Here is a 20,954-nt window from a genome sequence, read left to right on the forward strand (position 1 = left end):
AGTTGCCTTCTCTTCTTCCTTCCTCCCAGCTCTTTTAAAATGAAAGATGAGAAAGAGCACTTGTTTTTTGCAGATAGACAATCAGGACATGTAGGGCAAAGGTACTTCCCACCTGAAGAGCCTTGTTTTTCAAGGTAAAAGAACTAATGTTTCAGAATATATAACACTTATATATCACTTATGCCCAAGCACATCTTGATTTATTTCATTTGGAAAGCAGTGAATATTCTGTGGTTCTCAAATCAGACACATGGAAGAATAGTTCATAGATTGGTGTCTGGCTTCCCAGCACTCCTGTCTACCCTGCCTGTTTCGACTTCTGCAGTGAAGGAAACAAGATTTCCAGAGAAAGCAGTGTAATTTTCCTCTGAATCTATACAATGCACATAATAAGATGGCATTATTACAGAGGATAAGATGGTCAGCTTTACTGATTTCATCACCACGAGGGGACTGTATTAAGAGAATTTCCTCCGTGATTTTGCCACTTAACTGCCACCTTGATGCATAAATATTTGTGTGGCATACGTGTGAAAAGCCCCTCAAAACCCAAATGTGTGGGTGAAAAAGTAGAACTTCCTACTTGTCTGCATCATTGACTAGAAGAGCTGCAGGTGTCTTTGTCCCTGTCCTAAGAGTGTGTATGACATGAACCAATATTGACTGGTCATTCTTCTGCCTGAAGAATATGTGCTGGTGAGGCTCTGGGGTGTGCTGTGACCTTTCTAGCCTATCACTCCATCTCTTCCAGGTTTTGGCCATGCAAACCTGGCTTCTGTTACAGTGAGCTTCTGTCTGTACTGCTCGATATCCTACAGTCAGAAACTTTCCTCTGGAGGCTCCATGTCTTGCACCTACTTCTCCTATGATTTTCTTGATGTCTTTTTATTGCCTTTCTGTCCAGTGAATTTCAAGCTCAGTTTATCCAAGCTGAGTCAGTTTACATAGGAAACACTAATGAAAAACTAGAGTAGCTATCAGATGTAGGGCTGATGATGGTACAAGTGGCAATATTTTTTTCCTTTTGAGAAGTGTCTTGGAGTGGTGTGCGGCTTTTTGCTACACTGCTTTTGGGACGTGTGAAGGGGTCCTTGTCAGATGACCAGAGCTTCTCAGAATTTAATGTGATAACATGTGGTGTTTGCCTTTGGACATTCCTGAAAAGACCTGGTTTGTTTCCTGATTAAGGTCTGCAATCCTGAAAGACTATGTGTAATCACAGAATCAGCTAGGTTGAAAAAGACTTCTGAGATCATTGAGTCCAACCTGTGACCCAACACCACCACGTCAACTAGACCATGGCACTAGGTGACACATCCAGTCTTTCCTCAAACAACTCCAGGGATGGTGACTCCACTACCTCCCTGGGCAGCCCATTCCAGTGTCTAATCACCCTTTCTGTGAAGAAGTGCCTTCCAAAGTCTGGCCTAAACTTCCCCTGGCGCAGCTTAAGACTGTGTCCTCTGGTCCTTTCGCTTGTTGCACAGGATAGGAGGCTGACCTCCACCTGAATTTTTGTAAATAGAACTTTCTGTTATGGTGATCATGGCTTGATCAGAAGTCTGAGAGTAGAGAGGCCTTATTGGCAAAACCATCGTGCTTTGCCCTACCATTACTTCGATTTCACAATGTGAAAGTAAAATCATCAGGAGATAGATGGTCTCTTATTATTGGCGTGCTTGGTAAGCAGAAATTTGTGGTTTGCTTGAAAGTTTGCTAGAAGCTGTTAACATCAGTTCTGTACTACTGAAGAAAACATCTGTAAACCAGTAATTGCATGGCATGCATGTGCTCCAGTTGTGGTGATTCTTTGTTTACACTTCCGTTGTATTGAAGCACAGGAGTACTTCAGTACAATTGCTGATAGCCCATGTACCATCTGTGGTGGTAACTTTTCTTGACTAACTCTGTAGTGACAATATATAGTTCTGGCAAACTAATGTTATTTCTCAAGACAACTGAAGGAGTACCCAGTGTAAAGAGTATTTCAGTAAATTATAGGTTGAAATTAAAATATTGACCCTCACAGAAACAATTTTCTGAATAATTTCTTTAAATATAGAAAGGGGGATACTTAATGGTCATTCATACCTGTGTTGTCCTGGGGTTTTCTCATCTTCTGTTACTTGTGTAGTCCACTACACGTAAAAGTGAAACAAAATGTACTGAGACAGTATGTTTTAGGAAAGTCTGAGGGAAAAATACTGGAAATCTTACAGCAGTAATCACCAAAAAGGATGTTCACTGAAAATTGAAGAAAGTATAATTTAAAATGTGAGTCTGAATGTGTGGGGAGTACCATGTTCTTTTGCCGGTATTTGTTAATGATGCAGCATATATTCTGAAGGCAAGACTGGAAAAGAAGCTGAGTGCAAACTGGAGAAATGGGTTGTTTTTCAGTGCCCTTGTCTCCCTAGTCTTCTGTTGGGAAGTTTTGTAAAAACTATTCAAAAAAGCCCTAGCAGAAGGTGAACATGAGAATACAGAGAGAGTTATAATTGAGAATATTGCATTCAAAATCAACATGAGAAATTGTCTAGAAATGGGATAACAAGGTGCTTCCTTTATAAGGCTGTATTCACAAGTATTTCTCATAGTGGGAGTAGAGGGAGAAAATGTGTTTAACTCAAATTTTTCTCACCTTTGGAAAACAAGAAAAAAGTAGAAAGTGAGGTCCTATCTTTTCCATTCTGCCAGCTGTTGAGAGGGATCTGTCCCATCTACTGCATATCCTTTAAAAATTACCAATAATCTAATAAAGCTGATTTGGTTTTGAAATCTGCAAACAAGACATGAAACATTCTGTTCTTATGCACTTTCAGGATGATGCTTAAATTCAACTTAGATTTGAAAGCATGGTATAAAAGAAGCAAGCCATGTGAGTGTGTTTGAGTTTTGTGGCCTCAGTACAGTGGAAGACATGCAATTCTGCAACATAAAAATTACCAGAAATGTTAAATCTTGGCGCAATGTGTGAAATGTGATGTTGTATAAAGTTGCCTTCAGAGTAGGATTCATTAAAAAAAAATTGACAGATGGTGTCCACCTCTTCCATTTGCTGCCATAGAAAACTCATATTTAAAGCTTTTATTGTGACACAGACTTATTTTAATGCTAGTTGGCTGTGGGAGAGGCAGAGCTGTGGGATCTGACAGTTGTAAAATAGCAGTGAGCTTGGTAGAAGCTTGCGTGTTGGGATCTGGGAGCTGCTGTTGGACTATCTTGGGTCATGCTTTCCAGATAGCTTCATTGGAGCTGTGTGTCTGAAACTTAGGGGCAGGGAAAATGGAATATTTTAAACTCCCAGAAAGGGCCTATAGTAAGAAAACACTTATCCACACATTTGGAAATGCATCAGACCTTCATCCTTTATATTTGATTGATTCCACTGCCAGAAGAGGTCAGCTTAGAAAACTTACTGCTGGTTTTTACTAATTCAAGATGATTGAGCCACAGTCACACTTGTGGCACTTTTTTGAGCCAAGATAAATTTTTCAGTTGTCTCTTCATTTGGTTACTCAGCTGTGATTATTCAGAGTTTATTTCACAACACAGCAAGTGGATGCTACACCTGGCTGGGAAGTTTTTTGCATTAGACTGGTTAATGACTTCAAAATGCCATCTCATTAAACTAGTCCTTATTTCTCATGCAGTTCTTGATGACATCTCCTCTTTAGCTGTGTTCATAGTGATATATCAGTTAGCACAGCTTGTCCTTCCTGCAGGCCGTATGCTCAACATCCTCCATCCCCTGCTGCATCACAAGCATTTTTGGCTTTTGACAGATTCTGATACACTTTCAACAGTCTTCATATAGTTTCATTTGAAGAAGTCTTGCAAAATCTTCTCCATCGAGTTGCACCTGGAGTTTCTCCAGACCTACTGCACATTTGCACACTGCTCTGAAAAACTGTGCCCCTCTAGAACTGCAGCATCACATTCATGTCAATCAAAAGACAGTCCTCTTCTTTTAAATTTCTTTCTCTTGTTCCTATTTCTTTAAATATGGTCTTTCCAGGTGTTCTCAATCTGTCTGGGAAAGAGAGAACTTTGACCACTTACCCCTGACAAAATGATATTTGATATAGGGAAATACTGTTTTGGAGCTCCATCTAAGAAATAGTTTAACCCAAGTATACTCTTCTTGAATACTTAGGCTAATTACAGGTAGAGAAATCATGTGCTGTGCTTTTTCCAAATTTTGATCTTGAACGGTGACTCTTCCTTCTTATTTTTAGCTCTTGCTAGCTATTCCAAATGTTAGGTTGTCCCATCGCTTGGAATATCTCAAGTGGGTAACCCAATATACTCATTAAAATTCATGCCCCTGCTGGCTTTCAAGTGACATCCCCTTCAGAAATGTGCTTAGTTTCTGAAACAGGCACAGTGGTAGTGTGGATTTCATCAGTGATCCCATAAAGTAATTATGTACAAGTAAACACTACGCCTCAGAGCAGTCAGACAACAGTCATGTACCTGATGGATTCTTCCAGCAGCCCAGGAGGGTTAAGAAAGTTGTCACTTCACTATTTAAAATACACTGTGCAAGTGGGACCCTGCTGAATACAGTTTAAAAGAAGGAGCTCTTAGACCACAAGAGTGATTTTTCTTTGAGATGCAGTCAGCACAGACTCATAAATCTCCAATCTTGTGTGCACAGCTTGCATTGCAGCAGTGGTGTCTGCAGGACTGCCATGCTCCCAGTGAAAGCTTGGGAGTTTATGGACATTCCTGGCCCCACAAGCTCTACAGCATCCCAGAACCATCAAGGTAAAACTGTCTGGCATACACCTCCCAAACTAAAGCAGACAGTGGTTGCACTTTATTCCCCTTGCAAAAAGTGAATCACAGAAGTGTAATGGATTTGTTTCCACAAGAATTATCTTCTGAAAGTTTCTGTTTAGTGCCTTCCCCCTACTCCTCTTGGAAGCAGAAAAAAAAAATTATCTCTGTCAGAAGAACGAAGCAGCAATAATTGTCTGAGCAGCCCTGGGACACGGGGAGGACAGCATCTGCCTATCTGCCTGGCATTTTCTTTACCGGAAATAATTTTTCCTTATGCTGCTATTTAGAGTATGACATGAATCAACCAACTTGTGAAAACTGCAGGAAAGAAGTGGGGGTTACGGTGTGGGGGTGGTGTTTGCTTTGAGTTTTTTGGTTCCTACTGCACTATGTGATTATTCTTTGCACCAAAACTGGCATTTCATGGTAATTTAGGAGGAATAATAAAATCTTCTTCCCATAGTTCCCTGGGTAAGGGGGAGCAAGGGGGAAAAAATGTATGAAAAAGCAAGTTCAATAGTATCAGGAATCCTATTCATGTGTAACTTTTTGGGCTCTTGACAGTTTTACTGCGCCTAATGCTAAGTATAGACTGCAATTATAATATATGGCTCATGCTCAAATGTCAAGGTACTATTTTGGGCTCAGTTTTCGAAATAAAATAAATCCAGTCAGAGTAGTTAATGGGCAGAGAGGAGCCTTCTCTTCCGGGAGAGTAAGCCATAGGAGAGTGTGTTTCATTTTTTTGGATATGGTCCTGTGCTGATGACCTGCCTGCGTCTGACATGGGCTTTTACATGGCTGTTCTGTCCTCAGCCCTAAGGGAAGTCTCCCGGCATTTTTTTCCCTGATGTTCCCCCACATCACAACTTGGCTGTTCCTGTGCCTCACTTAATTCATCACTTCAGTGCTTGCAGGCAGGCAGTATAAAAAGTGGATGGGCAATTATATTCATGTCAGCGGTGACAATGGGTTTCTTCCTATTCCTGATGTATAGCTCCTCTTGTGTTTATGAATAGAAAAAAAAATTTAGTTGGCTTTCATTGTTTGACTAGAAAGTGTTTTTGAAAGGAAGTGTATATAAAGTGGGTAATTTTATTTTACTTTCTACGACAGACCTCTTGAAGTATTATTTCAGGGTGACCCATGTTTACTCCTTGAGATGTCTACACTGTGAATTTTTTTAATAGCAATTTGGCACACCTCTCACAACTTTCTGAAGAGGTGTAGTCATGTTTGCAGAAGTCTTAATTATGCCATCTGGTAAGCCATAAACATCAGACTTTTAGGAATACATTTCCTCATAAACTTCCACAGTTTTCCCAGTGAAGATCACTATACCACTGCAACCATGGCTTTCTAGAGGTTTCTGATTATCACCTTCTCCCCTCTCTAGTTCAGTTACTACCAGCTGGAGCTTCTGAAGCCTTGGTGTCCCTGTGCTTCTAACTGATTACATTTTGGCAAAGGTTCAGCAGTAACAATGCTTGTCGTAAAGGGCCTTTATTCCACTGGGATTTGTTGAAACCCTTGCAGTTTCCTTTTCCTCTGGTGTTGCAACAGTGTGGGTTTGGTCATAAATGACTCAGTGCAGTTTTGCATAGTGAAGCAGGTGTGGGCAGCAGCTGTCTTGGTACTGAGGTGTAACTAAAGTGTCTTTTGGAGCTGAATAATCCATCTTTTCCTCCTGTGAAAGTTGATTGTAAGAACAAAACTGAAAATCTTTATGCAAGTTGAGGATTTATTCCAGGTTCATAAATCCCCTATTCTTGTTTGGTAGGGATGACATTCTTGTGAGCCTTTCTTTATTGTAGCTTTTCTTTAACTGCAGGATAACATACCATTACCCTACCTTCACGAACCCTGTTAATGGAATAAAAATGCTTTGGGGAGCTTCATCCATTACATATTAATGCCAAGGGAAAAACTTCACAGAATATACTGTGACACTTGTTGTGTTCAGTTTTTGTCCTGGGAGAATCAGAGCAGTGTCTGCTTCTCAGCAAGTGTATTCTTTAGTTAATCCTAGTAGATAATGCTTCTTTATTTTTATTTAAGAGATTATGATGACAATTGGTAATGAAGAGCAAGACTAGTTGGCCTGGCATCTTCACTTGCAGGAAGATGCCTTGTAATCTCACACTGACCTCCCGTTCATTCATTTGAAAGTTGAGTCGTCATTCTAGTTACAGTTGATTCCATCAGACAACTGCATTTTTAATATTACAGTATTTACTTTGGTTCTCTTTTTGTTCTTAAAATATTAAATAGAAAAAAAAAATCAACCTTTTTCCTTAATGATATCACTTTCCTTAAGACCCCCCAAGAAGAAGAATAGTATGTGTCAATCTGCATTGACCTGATTAATTCAGCATTGGACCCTGTATTTCTTAAAAGCTCTCTGACTCTTGCTAGATCAGTGGGGATCTTCCCAGTGTACAGAGTAACAGATCACTGGAGATCTTACCAGTGTACAGTGTAAAGGGAAGGTTCAAAGAGGGAGCCAGTCTCTTTTCTTTGGCATCCCATGAGGACAAGAAGAATGGGCACAAATTGAAACATACAAAATTCAATCTGAATACAGAGTTTTTGCTGTGAGGGTGGTCAAGCACTGGAACAGTTTGCCCAGAGAGCTTTTGGAGTTTCCATCCTTGGAGATGCTCGTAACCCATCTGGACATGGTCTTGGACAACTGGCTCTCGACAGTGCTGCTTGTGCAGGGGATTTGGACTAGATGACCTCCAGAGGTCCCTCCCAGTCTCAACCATTCTGTGATTCTGTGAAAGCTCTCCAAGGAACATCTGCTCCATAATATTTTCAGAGTCGATAGAGCAAGAGCAGCTGTTTTATGAAGTAATTCTGCCAAAAATGTGCAAAGTAATTTATGCTTCATTTTTAAAAGAAGAGGTTTGACCAATTTTTGCAGCAGCTTAAGTGATTGCTGTTACCAAGGTTACTTGAAGATATTCCTAATATACTGAAAAGTTGGTGTGAATCAGTGAGATACAATTTCAAATCATGTAGCAGTGTCGGGTGTTGGGGGGTGAGGAGAGATCCACCACAGGATCTCTTCAAGATATGTCAAGTACTGGTACAAATTTAGAGTTCATCACTTTATTCATTCCACTCTTCTGAATTGTAATTTGAATTTGACAGTTTTTAAAACTTCTATTCGTCCTTCCAATCTACTTCACTTTTCAGTTTTTGGTTGGATTTTGGAGTGGTGTTGTGTGGTTAGTTCTTTTTCACCTTCAATCTGCTTTCAGTACAAATTGGAAGCACAATCTGGTTTTACAGTCTCGAGAGAACAGAGTAAATACACTGAGTTGCTAATATAAGTCACTTTTCCTTTTGTACAGTTATTTCATGTGTCAAAGGCTGCTGTGTAGCTGAAAGGTCAGACAGTCCCTTCTTTCAGCTACCATGATCCCTCTTCAGTACCTTCTTTTCTAAGCATCCTTAAGTGCTGTTGCTTAGATGCCTGTGCTTGAGCTTAGGAGTTGCCCTCTCCCATCATCTGGAGTTACAGCTGTGCTTTTAGTGAAATGTATGAATAGACATTGTCTGTGGGTTCTTACATGAAATTACCCTTGCTTATCTAATCTGAGTTCTCTGATGCTATAGGTAGTCTTTAAATACACTTGCACTGTGTAGGCTCCTCTTCTGAGCAGCCTTGGCAACTGAGCCAGTTTGATGAATTTTGGCTATATTAAAAATAAATCTACTCACTGCTGCTTCTTAGAAAAGCTATTAAAGGAATTTTTTTGAGGAGGAAAAGGGTAAAGAAGGTAAACATGCTTTTAAAAAAGTACTGTTTATACTAGGGAGGCCTGAAAACTTAGCTTTTAGAAATGGTGAGAGAGCAATAGAAGTTGCTTGTCATTTTTTCAGGAAGTTAATTCAAGTAATCAAAAAAATTTCCAAGGTTTTAAAAATTACTTTTATCCTGAATTGGGATGAAAATAATATTTGGGGGTGTGAAATCCCCTCATCTTTTAAAACTGCAAAGGTTTGAGAGTGATTGTCATCAAAGCTTTCAGAGCAGCACCATCCTGGCACAGCTGGCAGCTGGGTGGCTGATGTTCTGGTGGGTGCCAGACAGAAAACGAGCAGGGAAAGGGCACAGCTTCCTGTCAAGTCTTTTTTCCTTTGAAAGTTGAGCAAAATGTATGGAGTCCTGCAAATATTCTTGTTTTTTACCCCCTGAGCAAAACCAGTGTTTTCAGACACACACACAGAAAAATCTTCTGCCAGCTCTGAGAGTAATCCTTGGCTTTTAGAATAAGGTGGATTTTAAATCCTCATGAGCAATGTGATCTACAATTATTGTTCATTTTGTACAACTTGTCGGTCAAATTTGTTATCCAAGTTTCAGAGTTTATTTCCTGTGCTGCTGCTCTTTATTTAAAAGGTTGCTTGGTGAGTAGGATTTTGTCATGCAACTCGTATTTCGAATAGTGAAGAGGTACCAAGTTTTGTTCATTGCACCTGATGATAGTTTCTCTGTTGCACAAATTACTCAAACAGCAACTGCTTTGCTCTTTTACCTCCTTACCTGACTTTTTAGAGTGCGTTTTTGTAATTTCCATTCTTCTAACAGAATGAAAATGTACACAGATACCAGAATTTGTAACCACACATTTCTTTATCAAGCAGCAAGGTAGAGTGCCGGCATCATGTGATCATTTGTTGCCTAATGGTGACAGTGCAGTCTGATGAGATGAGGTGACAGCATTACACTAATCTGCGTGGAGGGATTTGTCATGGGGCCAGAATAGCATCACTACAGGTCTCCTGCAGGAAGATGAGCCTGAGCTCAGCATAGAGGAGCAACTCCTGCCTTCTGCCATCTCCCCTTCTCTGTGCAGGGCAAAAAGATGCCCAGAACTGGGTGCAAACAGCAAACAATGGGATTTCTTGAAGATACTTTGCAATTTTTATATATAGCTAGAAGACAATGGCTCTCTCACACTTGGTACTAACTGAAAAGAAAGCACTAATGCCATATTGTCAGGCTTATTCCCTCAAGGGGTTTCCAAAACCCTTTCAAAATGTACCCACCCCTACAAAAAGATGTGTGATTGTTTGTTACTTCTTACACAACTACTAATTTGCATCCATAAATAACATTGTGCGGATTCTGGGAATGAGAATATAGCTCGGTAAACCAGTAAACCAGAGGTAGTATGCCTTTTAGATGCTTCCAGCTTAGATTTAAATGTCGTCTGTCTTCCATGTGGAAATACTGAGATGAGGAAGCACCATCCAGACCTACAGTTTTGTTTGTGGAGTGAGCAGGAGATGCTGTCTGGCTCCTCTCAGCAGTAACTGGCTGATCTTTTAAGCTTGTCAGAGGACTGCTGTTTGTGACTTGTAAAATACAGTCTGTTCTATTTGTCTGATCCTTAATCAGCCATATGCATTGAGCTGCAATCCCTGAATGTGTTTGGTAGTAGTTTTATATAAACCTAGTTAGAATGAGCTCTACCCCACCGAAATACCATTAAGTTTGAGAGAGATACTTTTAATTTTGTGAAAAACTGTATAAGATAATTAAATTTTTGACACTGGGCTTGGAGCATGAACTGAATTGCCAGCAAGGGACTACTGATGTTGCAGCAAGGGCCCAAAAGTGATTAAGGCACTGGAGCATCTGTCCTATGAGGAGAGGTTGCAAGAGCTGGCACTGTTCAGCCTTCAGCAGAGAAGACTTGGGGTGGGGGGGGTCTCGTCAGTGTGTGTAAAAGCCCTGTGGTGTGAGGGAATGCAGAAACAACCAGTCTCTTCTCAGTGTTGTCCACTGACTTGGCAAGTGGCAGCAGCATTGAGTAAAACATATTTTTCACTCTGGACAGTGGTCAAAGACTGCAGCAGCATGTCCAGAGAGAGGACCTCCCCCTCCTGGAAGGAAAAGTTTTGTTGTTTTGCTCTCAACAATGTATTAACTTACTAGTTACATAGATTGACTTCAGTTGTCTCAACGTCTAATAGGTTGTACTTCAGTCTTAATTTCATATGAAGCATATCTAAAAAATTTGCCTTTTTCTTTCCTCCTGTATAGGTTCTGGGAACGCCTACAAGGGAGCAAATTAGAGAAATGAATCCAAACTATACTGAATTCAAATTTCCTCAGATTAAGGCACATCCATGGACTAAGGTGAGTCTATATGATCTGAATAATAAAGATGTGGGCTGAAAGTAAAAATTCAAGTTGTTCAGTTTGTTCAGTGATTTGGTGGCTTTCAGTCTAAACTGGGTGCCTTTAACTAAGCTGGGGACCTGCAAACTTTTGATGTAGCTAAGAAGAAGATACTGAAGCAGTGCACTGTAATATGTATTGGTCTGGGGGTTTTGAGGTTTCTTATAGGTGGGTTGTTTTCTGTTTTGTTTTTTGACAATGGTGTGTGTGTGTTTGTAGCAGATTGCAATATATCTACATACTATCATGCTATCAGTTGATATGCACAAAAGTCACACAGCAATGAGGAAAGTGTTGTAGTGATATATGTGGCACTTTTGTAATTCTATTATATAGCATGATGAAGGCTGACAGTCACTTTCTTAAATGCTTCTCTCAGATAAAATTCTGTTTGTACTTCTGTAGGTGTGCTGTTGAGTGGAGATGTTTTTTCTTGGAGTTACTTAAGATTTCTTATTATCTAGCTTTCATAGGGAGACACCAGTGCAGTACATGCAGACAGTATTATAACCTTCATGACCAAAGAGGAAACTGCTAGCAATGAAACAACTACATTGCTGAACAATTAATTGGTCTGCCACATATCAAGCAATGATGAATATTTGACTTGGGACAGAGTAACAATCATTTAGTTAGCCTCTGGGGTGTGGAACAAGTTAAATATTGAGTCTTAAACAATTGAAGCCTGGGTAGTTAGCATTTCCTTTTGCTGCTTGAGATATGTCTGATGTAGTCACAGTGTATTTCCATCCTATCCCAGCACTCAGGTTTCCTTCTGCTTAAGAAAACAATATCTACATGTGGAAGGGCATTCCTAGCTGAGCACACGTCCAGGGCAGATTCTTTTGGACCAAATACTCTGGTGGTAGAAATGCTGAATAAACTAATTAGAGCTAATTGATAGCAAGCCATATACCTGACAGGTTCATGCCAGGGCAGGCACTACACGTCACTGTTTTTGCGATAGCTTCTCCAATGAGTTGTGTACCTTTTCCCCACTAATCCGTGGTTGGCATTTCCATATCAGTTACTTTCTGTGTGTTAGTTCAGTGACGTATAATAATATGGAAGGTCAGTAAATCCAGCAAGGCTTTTTACTACCTTATGTTAATGAGAAAAAAAATTAGAGTGTATGAAGTCCCTCAGAGTGGTCTCTTCAGTTTTCAATTGCATCCTGGTAAAGTCACAAGAATAAGTCCAAAAACCTTGTAGCACTGAATATTAGGTTCACATCTGAATTCCTGCATTGAAGGTATCTGGATTAGGAGAGGTTAAATTAGTATACAGTGGAGTAGAAGTGCAGAGATGTACTGTAGGACATGGAGTTGAGTTGCATAGTTAGCGTTGCATAGTTGCGTAGTTAGTTATCTTGTGCTCGAATAGTCTTACAAATCATCTGTATGCACTTGACAGTCTCTTAGAACACAACAGAGGTCTTTTGGCAAATGGAAGCTTCACAAGAAGAGTGAAACTTCCTTCTATTTATAAAGAATGTTTTTTTGGTTGTTGTAGAGGATCACAAGGTGAAATTAAGTCACTTACAAAGAATTGAGGAGAGCTTGCCAGAAGATCAAATCTGCATTCTCCATTAGGTCTCACAATTTGTTTCGGAGAGGTGCACTTGCAGCATAGCTTCTCATTCTCAAGTCATTCTGCACACAGCTCTTCCTGATGTCAGCTGGGTGTAGAATAGCATTTAAACCAGTTTATTACAATTGGGTTATGTGATACTTAATTTATGAGGTCTGTACTTATTATACAAATGCTAAATTTAAAGAATGGATTATCCAGCGTGGTGCCGATAATGATGCTTATCTTCTCATCTTCTTGGTGTGTTACTTCTCAAGGTCCTTTTCTTTCAACATTTTGAGCATGTTGAGCCATAATTGATTTAAGTGGTATTATGCAGAATTGGTTCTTCTTACCCAGTTGTATTGATACAACACCTGATGACATGTCAGTGAGCATAGGCAATCTTCTTCGAGTTTCTCTGTCTTAGAATTGAAAAGCATGTGAGAAAAACCTCTTCAGATCTTTAGCTTTGAAAGAACAGGAGTGACTTGAAGAAGTGAAAGTGCTAATGTTGTTAGTTGGTTGTTTTTTTGTTACAACTGTATGTGTAACTAGACTGCTACAGGTAGCTGCCAACAGGACTTGAACTTCAAGTTGCAGCTTCAGAAGCACGAATCTTTGCCACCCAAGCTGAAGAATTACTGAAGATTGCAATAGATAGAAGGTGGTTATTTTTGTTGAGTAGTCGTGACTGGAGGACTAGGCAGACAGAAGTTAAGAATTTTTTGTTTTGTATGTATGAAATAACTTTCAGGCAGCTAGTTTCAGCATGTTTGAGAGAGAACTACTGAGAACATAGTCATTCCCTGTTGTAAGCTCTTAGACATGAGAGCATTCTCCTTGTTTTGTGCTGTTTAATACAACATGGGTATTTGTCAACGTTGGGTTTGTAGGTCCTGCTTGGAATTGGTTTCGTGCAGTTGAGGTGCCCAGTGCATGTTTCTATGCAGTCTGGAACTGGTTGTTTCCAGGCCAATAATCTATAGAAAAGTAAGGTCCGTGGTTTGCTCTTGTTTTTAGGGAACTTTCTTGGTCTGCAAAAGTATCCGTAGATGGTGATTAAGAATTTTCTTTGGAACCTGTAGTATCTATAGGTTGCATCTGAAACTCTGTGGTGCTGACTTCTGTTGGATGTATCTGGTTCCAGTGTGCTCTCTTAGGCATTTCTGGGAGGCATGGGTATGTTACTTTCCTACTCAGTATTGCTGTTGCAATCTGCTGCACTTGCTTTTACCTGCTTGGTGAAGAAGAAGTGTAGCTGGTGCTACAGTGCACTGCAGTATAGTCTGGGTTTTTAAAAGAGACTGAGAAATTTAAGACTGAATATGGGCAAATCTATGAAGGAATATTGTTTTTCAGATTCAGTAAGTTTCAGGCTAAAATTGGAATTTTGAGTACAAGTGTTATGGACATTTGAAGCCTAACTTCATAGATGTGTCTTACACTTTTCCGTAGAAATGGATTGGTATCATTCTAATATAGTATTGATATTCAGTGTGATGTAGTAGTATGAAGAAAGAGATCTCAAACTAACAAGCTCCTTTCTTATTTGATTATGAGAGAAGTCAAACAAACATTCTAAAAATATTTTTCTATGCTGCAGCAATAATACGAGTTTGCAGTGCAAAATGTTGTCAGACTGATTTTTCAATCTGTTGACAATTTGAGATTGAAGTAAATTTGTAACTTAAGAGCTGGAGTCTCTTGTTATAAAACATACAGAGGCCTCTCCCTCTTGTCTCCAATATAGTTCAGTGTTGCCCAAGCACATGTGTGTTTTTATACCAGTTTATGTGCATGAGGCACCTGATGTTGGGAGTTCAACATGTCCCTGTCTGGCAAAAGAAAAGAGAATCTGAACTTTCCAGGAATCTCTGAAACCATTCTTTGGAAACAGGGCTTCCCTCTTCTTTTCCTCTGTCACCTGTACCTACAACCCCAGCCTCAAAAAACAAGGAATTTTAGTTCTTTGGCAGGGCTCATTTTCAGAATACCAGTGTGTTTAGTAACTTAAATATTCTTTTCATCCAAACCTCCCTTCCTTCATACAGAAGATTTTGTATTCATGGAGGTGCATCCTGCAGCTTGTCTGCCTTGGTCTGTGAAGTAAGTAGTGTCCTGTTATAAGAGTAGCAGTGTTTTGTAGGGGTATGAACATGACTGATTTACAACAGTCAGAAAAGAATAGGTAGGCTTTTAAACACACAATCATGTCTTCAGGTATATCTTGGGTTGGAAAACTGGTCCATTATTTCCAATATCAGCTCATCAAATAAAAGTTACTACCCTTTCTGGAGGTTTTGCTGCTGTTGTTTTTACTGGGTCATACCTTTGCTTCTGTGTCTTTCAGCCACCTCAACTCCTTGAGCCTTCTTTCTTCTTGGAAGCGCAGTCTGATCTGTGCTACTAATCTTTATACTTGTTTCTCCTCTTCTGAGCTTCATCTATACTGTATAATTGTGTGAGTGGAAAGCCAAGCAGAAAATCTAGGATCAAGTGCAAGATTGTAAATCAGAGGGCTGTTGAAGTTCAGCTTTGGTGATCAGTTTTTTGTGAAACTTTTGTCTGTTTTGGAAGGGGGGAGGGACAGTGGGACAGCAAACAAAATGTCTAAAGGCAGTGTCATCAGCTCATGGTAGATAGATGTTGCTTACCATTACAGCTGGCCTTAATCCTGACATTACTCAGATGCCACCTTCAGGTCCCAGATCCTTGGGGTGAATGAAAAACAAAGACAATGCTGTGATAATTTTCAGAAATATGTAAAATATCCAACTGTGACAGCCTGCATTCCCTCTTGCATCCAGCTAGTAAAAGATCTCATTAAGATTGTAATAAATGTAATAGAATTATGTCATTTAAGTCCTTTCTGTGTGGGGGAAATGACTTGCTTGGATTTTTTTCTTTTCTGCACCTAAGATCCTGCCACATGCTTGCCAGTATAATGAAAGATATATGTGTATATATATATACATATATATGTCCATGTTTCATGATGGCAGAACAACACAAGTTGTCACAGCAATGTCTATTTTCTTTACTGTAATCATAACCTCTGCCTTGTCTCCATGGCATAGATGTGGAAAGAGTTTCTACTGCAGGCACCTTGTAAAAATGGACAGCAAGTCTCCTCAGTGTGCTGTGGTTTGGTTGCCTTTGTTTCTTCTGTTTTGAAAGTACTTGCAAGATTTTTCAAACATGCATTTTAAATATACTTCTGCTGAGATAAATTTGAGTGTACTCAAGACAATGGCTTTATTACCCATTCCCAAATCTATACTTAGCTGGCACCTGAATAATAATTTCCAAGTCAGTGTTGAGTTGGAAAAAGACAGGATTAGGAGTCATTTGCCTAACAGTGGAAGAGATAGGGAGAAAAACTGTCATGTCTAGATTAGTTTTGAGAATCTCTGCCCCTCTGTTTTTCATTCTTGTGAATGAATACATGAGGACTTTTCTCTGCATCACTTTGCCTTCACAATAAACTTGTGGGTGATTAGGGCAGGGCCCCTCCCAACTTTCTAAGCACTTCCTTTTTGGTTTAGGGTTTTTTTCATTATTTATACCATTCAGGGTTATTTTTTGTCTATGTCTTCAAGTCAAATGGTTATAGAATAGGAAAACAGTGTCTATCATCCTTTCTGGTGCTTTTGCAAAGCTATTGGCCAATTCTGGCTGCAGCTGAAGTTGTGTAGAACCACAGTTGGTTGTGTTAACGAGTAGCTTTGGATATTGACTTTAGAATTCATATTTCTGCCTGTATTATGAAGTAGTTTCTTCTAATACTATAAATTACTTGCCAGATATTTTAGTCTTGATATCCTCTTGTTTGCATGTGCGTTCTTTATATATGTTTTTCCATACTAATCACTTTACCTTGAATGTTGAATATCTCTGTGCTTGTAGCAGACAGTCCTCTTTTCTTCTCCCACACTCTGGGACTGGAATGTGGAGCCTGGTCTCTCTCTCACGAGCATGTTTTTCCACGCTTCAGAATTGGTTTCATGTCTTCATCCTGTCCTACTCCTGCTCTCCTTGTTCAAATCTCCTTGTCTAGTTTTTAAGCAGATTGTTTTTCTTGTAATGCTTCCAAAGTGACTGCTCATACTGTAGATTCAAGGAAGAATACCAAACAGTAAAATGGATAAACAGACAGCTCATTTTGTCACATTTAATTATAACTGATGACAAAAGAAAGCGAAAACTCTTTTGTCAGAAATCTTGTAAGTGGAACTTGGATTTGGATTCAAGATGAAAATGCAAGCTCTTCTTTTAGAGGTTTGGGTCTGATCTTTTGTAGAGGGACAAAGATACAGTGGAGACGAGATGTTTCTTTGGTTGCAATTTCGTAACTGGCATTAGGTTCATCGTGGAGCAGGGTCAGTTCTCCACCTCCCACCTGCATATCCCTGATATGCATTATGCTTTGCATAGTAGCAAAAACCTCCTGGAACAACACGAATGTTCAGGATTTGGATCACTTTTCTTTACCTGACTGACCATTCTGCCCAGACTGAAGATTGTTGGCACAAGGGACCAGGGCAGACCTGCATGGCCAGAAGGGCAGAACTCTCCTCTCCAGCATAAACTGAATGTGATTTATGCCCATTGTGGAACTGTGCACTGACCTCCATCTAAAGAGTGCAGCTCTGTTTTTTGCTTGATGTGTAACTTTCCAAGCAAAGATTGAAAACAGCTCTGCTAGAAACTAACTTGAAAAGAAAAATCAAGTTTTTCTGGCAAGTTCATGTTTGCCAGCTCCTTTTGTAGCAGCAATGGTTTTTGACAGTGTAAATCTCTTACGTTATGTGGCTGAAAAAAGAAGCCAGGTTTGCCGAGTGGTAAATTGCCCTGACTCTGCCCAATTTGTATGCAATAAAGAAAGTACTGCTTAACAGTAAATGAGTGAGCACTAATGTAACATTAAGAAAAGATTTTCATCAGTGCAACTACAGAAATCAAATGCTAAGTTTAACACGTCTTCTGCAATGTACCATCTGTTTAGCCATCCCATTGCAACACATCTGTCTAGGCTGTTCATAGCGGCTGTCCCAGTGAGGCTGAGAGCACTTCCAGAGGTACATTTTTGGGTTCTCTCTCAGAAGAAAGGGAGCTGTTTTGTTCTGCTTAGCTTTGTTGCTTTCCTTTGGAGCTTGATAGAAGCAGAGCACATGCGCTGGGTAATAAACGCTAGCTCATTCCGTCTCCACAGGATCCTCAATGGAAGGAGCCCAGTAAAAAGTGTGTGGTCTCAACAAGAAGTAGCTTTGGAGACAGGTTCCTGGTCCTGTTCCCAGTTCTGTGTTGGCTCATTTGTAAGCCACTTAACCCTTCTGTCTTTACTTCATTTTCCTCTGTCTAAGTGCCATCAGACTGGAATTCTTGACTAATAATGCATTAACTATTTCTGAGCTGCTTTTAGAAAGAACATAGAGGGATTTAATCAGAGAAACAAGTTGGGGGACTTATATGTATTTTAAAATATCTCCCAACACCAGTGCTTCTTTTGTGGATATCTTTTAACCTTCATTTGTATCACATTTTGCACACTTCAAAATAGCCAAATGGCACATTTCAGAAATCCCATTCTGAAATTCTCAGGCATTTGGAACAAGACTAGTCCCAAGGGCGCAAAGTTTCAGATGCAACTTTGGGGTTTTTTTTGTAAGGTAGAGCTCAATGCATACATTGCATGTGTCTCTTCCCTCTCCTTTTGTATTTGTGAACGTGTCATGTTTCTCATGAGCCTTATTGTGTTAAACTTGGGTGATGAAAATGCTGCTTCATATCGTAAGGTCATAGTAATTGTATTGCGTGATAGCATTTTTTAAAATGATTTGAGAGCTTAGTTCTACATTGATGTCTTGGCTTGTAAACAGTACAAGCTTTTGGTTGAAGGGAGGAGCTTTTTTCTCTTACCTAATGTTCATGTGCAATAAAAAATGTGCTTACAAACTGAAAGGATGTGCACAGACTGTTAGCCTCGAATCGGTGGTGTGGGTGGTTCTTGGCAAAGCGTGTGAGTCTGAAGCTGGTGAAGACATTTTTAACCATGGTGTCACAAACTTGATGTGTTAGCAACAGATGTCATTTTCATAAGCCTCTGCTCTCTTAGGGAGCACAGCATGCGGGCAGTATTCACAATCTGCATGCAAAACGTACAGTGGTTGATGGCATGAAATCATGTCTTTTAATACACACTGGCTAGAAGAGCACCTTGGTGTCACATTGTGAAGCTTTGGCTTTGGGGCTTAATTACGCCAAGACGATGGAGCTCGTGTTGTGCATGGAAAGTTTGTTTGAAGAACGTCAATGAATTGGAAGTCAGAGCAACCATTCTGTTAAAACAATACTTAGCTCTTGCCCCATGGGGTTTTATTTGAGAGCTGAATGCTGATGTGAGTGAAGTGAAATAGGAGAATTCTGTGCTTTCCATCCTATTTCTTTCGTCTTTCCATATGTGCAGAAAAATAAAATTCAGGAGGGGTGTAAACTCCATTACACTGGTAGGAACTCTTTGAAATTAGTAAAATAAAATGTAACCGCTCTGCTAGTGCACAAAGCCTTCATCTAAATTGAAGTCTCTTGGGGATGAGAGCCGTGTAGTGCACCAGGGGCATTTAAGCCTGGCAATAGTTTTTGAAATGTTGAAGAAGGTGGTAGTTCCAGAAGAATGAAGGGGGAGTAACATAAAAACTTTGCATTGATACCAGTTCAACTTAAGAAGGAGAGAGGAGTATGTCAGGCCTTGCTGACTTGCTCTTATGGTCTGTCAGTATTTGAGCATCACCAGCATGCCTGAACAAAGAAACAGCTCGCACTGGTCCCTCAGCTTTTTGGTGAGGTATAGATTTATTGAGATCTGAAAGGGGGAGGGAAAAACCAACAAAAGCACCAAAAGCTGTGCCTTTGGATGAGTCAGCATTTCCATTTGCCATGATCATCCAGAGATTTTTGTAACTCATCCAAAAAAAATCCCGAAGTAAAAAACAGCAACCTGGGTCTCAGCCTGAAATTCATTTGCTTTGCAGAAACAAGAGGTTTTGAGTTATTCAAGTGCAAATTTTTCTTGAAGAATATTGTATGTAAAGCCTTTTTTTTGCATTTGTTTATCTCCAAAACAGGTTCATTTTTTAAAATGAAAACTTGAGCCTTCGGTCCCTCCTGTGGACAAATAGCCTTACACAAGGTCTTGTTTCATTTTAGAAAAATGAATTGCTGCGCCGGTGGGGTAGTATTTGATTGCTTTAAAAGTTCCTGTCAGTGTTTTATTTTTGGTTTTTATTTTGTTTGTGGACTTGCTGTGCCTTTTGCCCGGCCGTATTTAGTCTGCATACTAAATGTTAGTCTACCCAAACACTTTGTGCACTTAGCTTTTTTTCCTTTTTTTTTTTTTCTTTTCCTTTCTCTTTTTTCTTTCTTTTTTTTTTTTTCTTTTTTTTTCTTTTGCTTTCACCCAAATGTATTTTAGACCGAGACAGACTTTGCTCCGATGGGCCGGATTTTAGTCCGTGCACTAAATTTTAGTCCGCAGACTAAAAATAATCCGCGGATTATTTACTAAATTGATTCCCTCACTGAGAACTACAGAGATTTTAAACTCCTGCTGAGACATATGTGCGAGGGGCTTCACGGCTCACAAGTCCCACTGTCTGCCTGTCCTCCTGCCCCTTCCCACCACGGAGCATCAGCCCAGCATTGCCTTGGCATGGGTGCCCCGTGGCATGGAAGTGCTGGTGTAGCCATTGCCGTGGGCAGCAGCTGCTTGTGTAGTTCTCGGTGGGTGAATTGGGCAGCTTTCCCGGTGGAACTTTGTTGAATGGGAAGAGCTAAAAGACCTTAGAGAGGGCTTTGCTTTTATTTCTTAGGGTGTTATTCAAAAGGGAGGCGGGAGGGGACAAATTGAGTAGAAAAAATTTCTTAAGTAATGGGTGCGACGGGTATGAGGGGGAATAAACCCGCAGTAGAGAGAAATTCAGTCCATACCCGCACTCCTGAGGTGGTACGTCCAGTTCCTGAAGAATCCTAAAGAGATCATGCCAGCAAACAAAATCCAGTGGAGGGGGAAGTCAATCCAAAATGGAGAATAATCCGCGGCGGCCTGAGGTACTCATAGTGCACACAAATTAAAAGTATCCAAATTTAAAATACAGCTCTCAGATTTTTACTTTGTCTTCAGCACAAATTACAAATTGCTAGGGGTTTGGGTTTTTTTGAGAAAAACCCAAGACCATCCAAAAGTATACATTGTGTGTCTGGGACAGATTTACAAGTGGGATGCACCTTTGGAGACAAACTAATCTGGCCCCTTGGTTCTGTGGATGTTTATATCCAGGACCGAGGACTGAAAATTCTTTATTATGGGAATTTCAATTACCTTTTTAGTTCAAGTTAGAGT

The 20,954-nt window shown here is 40.0% G+C and overlaps 1 protein-coding gene across 3 annotated transcripts in view; it reads left to right on the forward strand.

Annotated features, from left to right (window-relative positions):
• GSK3B (glycogen synthase kinase 3 beta) overlaps positions 1–20,954 on the forward strand; it is a 148,790-nt gene that overhangs the window by 106,699 nt on the left and 21,137 nt on the right. For all 3 annotated transcript variants that reach the window (XM_085070323.1, XM_085070331.1, XM_085070312.1), the window contains one exon: positions 10,847–10,942. In XM_085070323.1, the coding sequence (XP_084926449.1) occupies positions 10,847–10,942 (96 nt within the window). The remainder of the gene's footprint in view (positions 1–10,846; positions 10,943–20,954) is intronic.

Source organism: Lichenostomus cassidix, chromosome 1, assembly GCF_008360975.1.
Source record: "Lichenostomus cassidix isolate B80296 chromosome 1, HeHo_3.0, whole genome shotgun sequence".
Classification (NCBI taxonomy): domain Eukaryota; kingdom Metazoa; phylum Chordata; class Aves; order Passeriformes; family Meliphagidae; genus Lichenostomus; species Lichenostomus cassidix.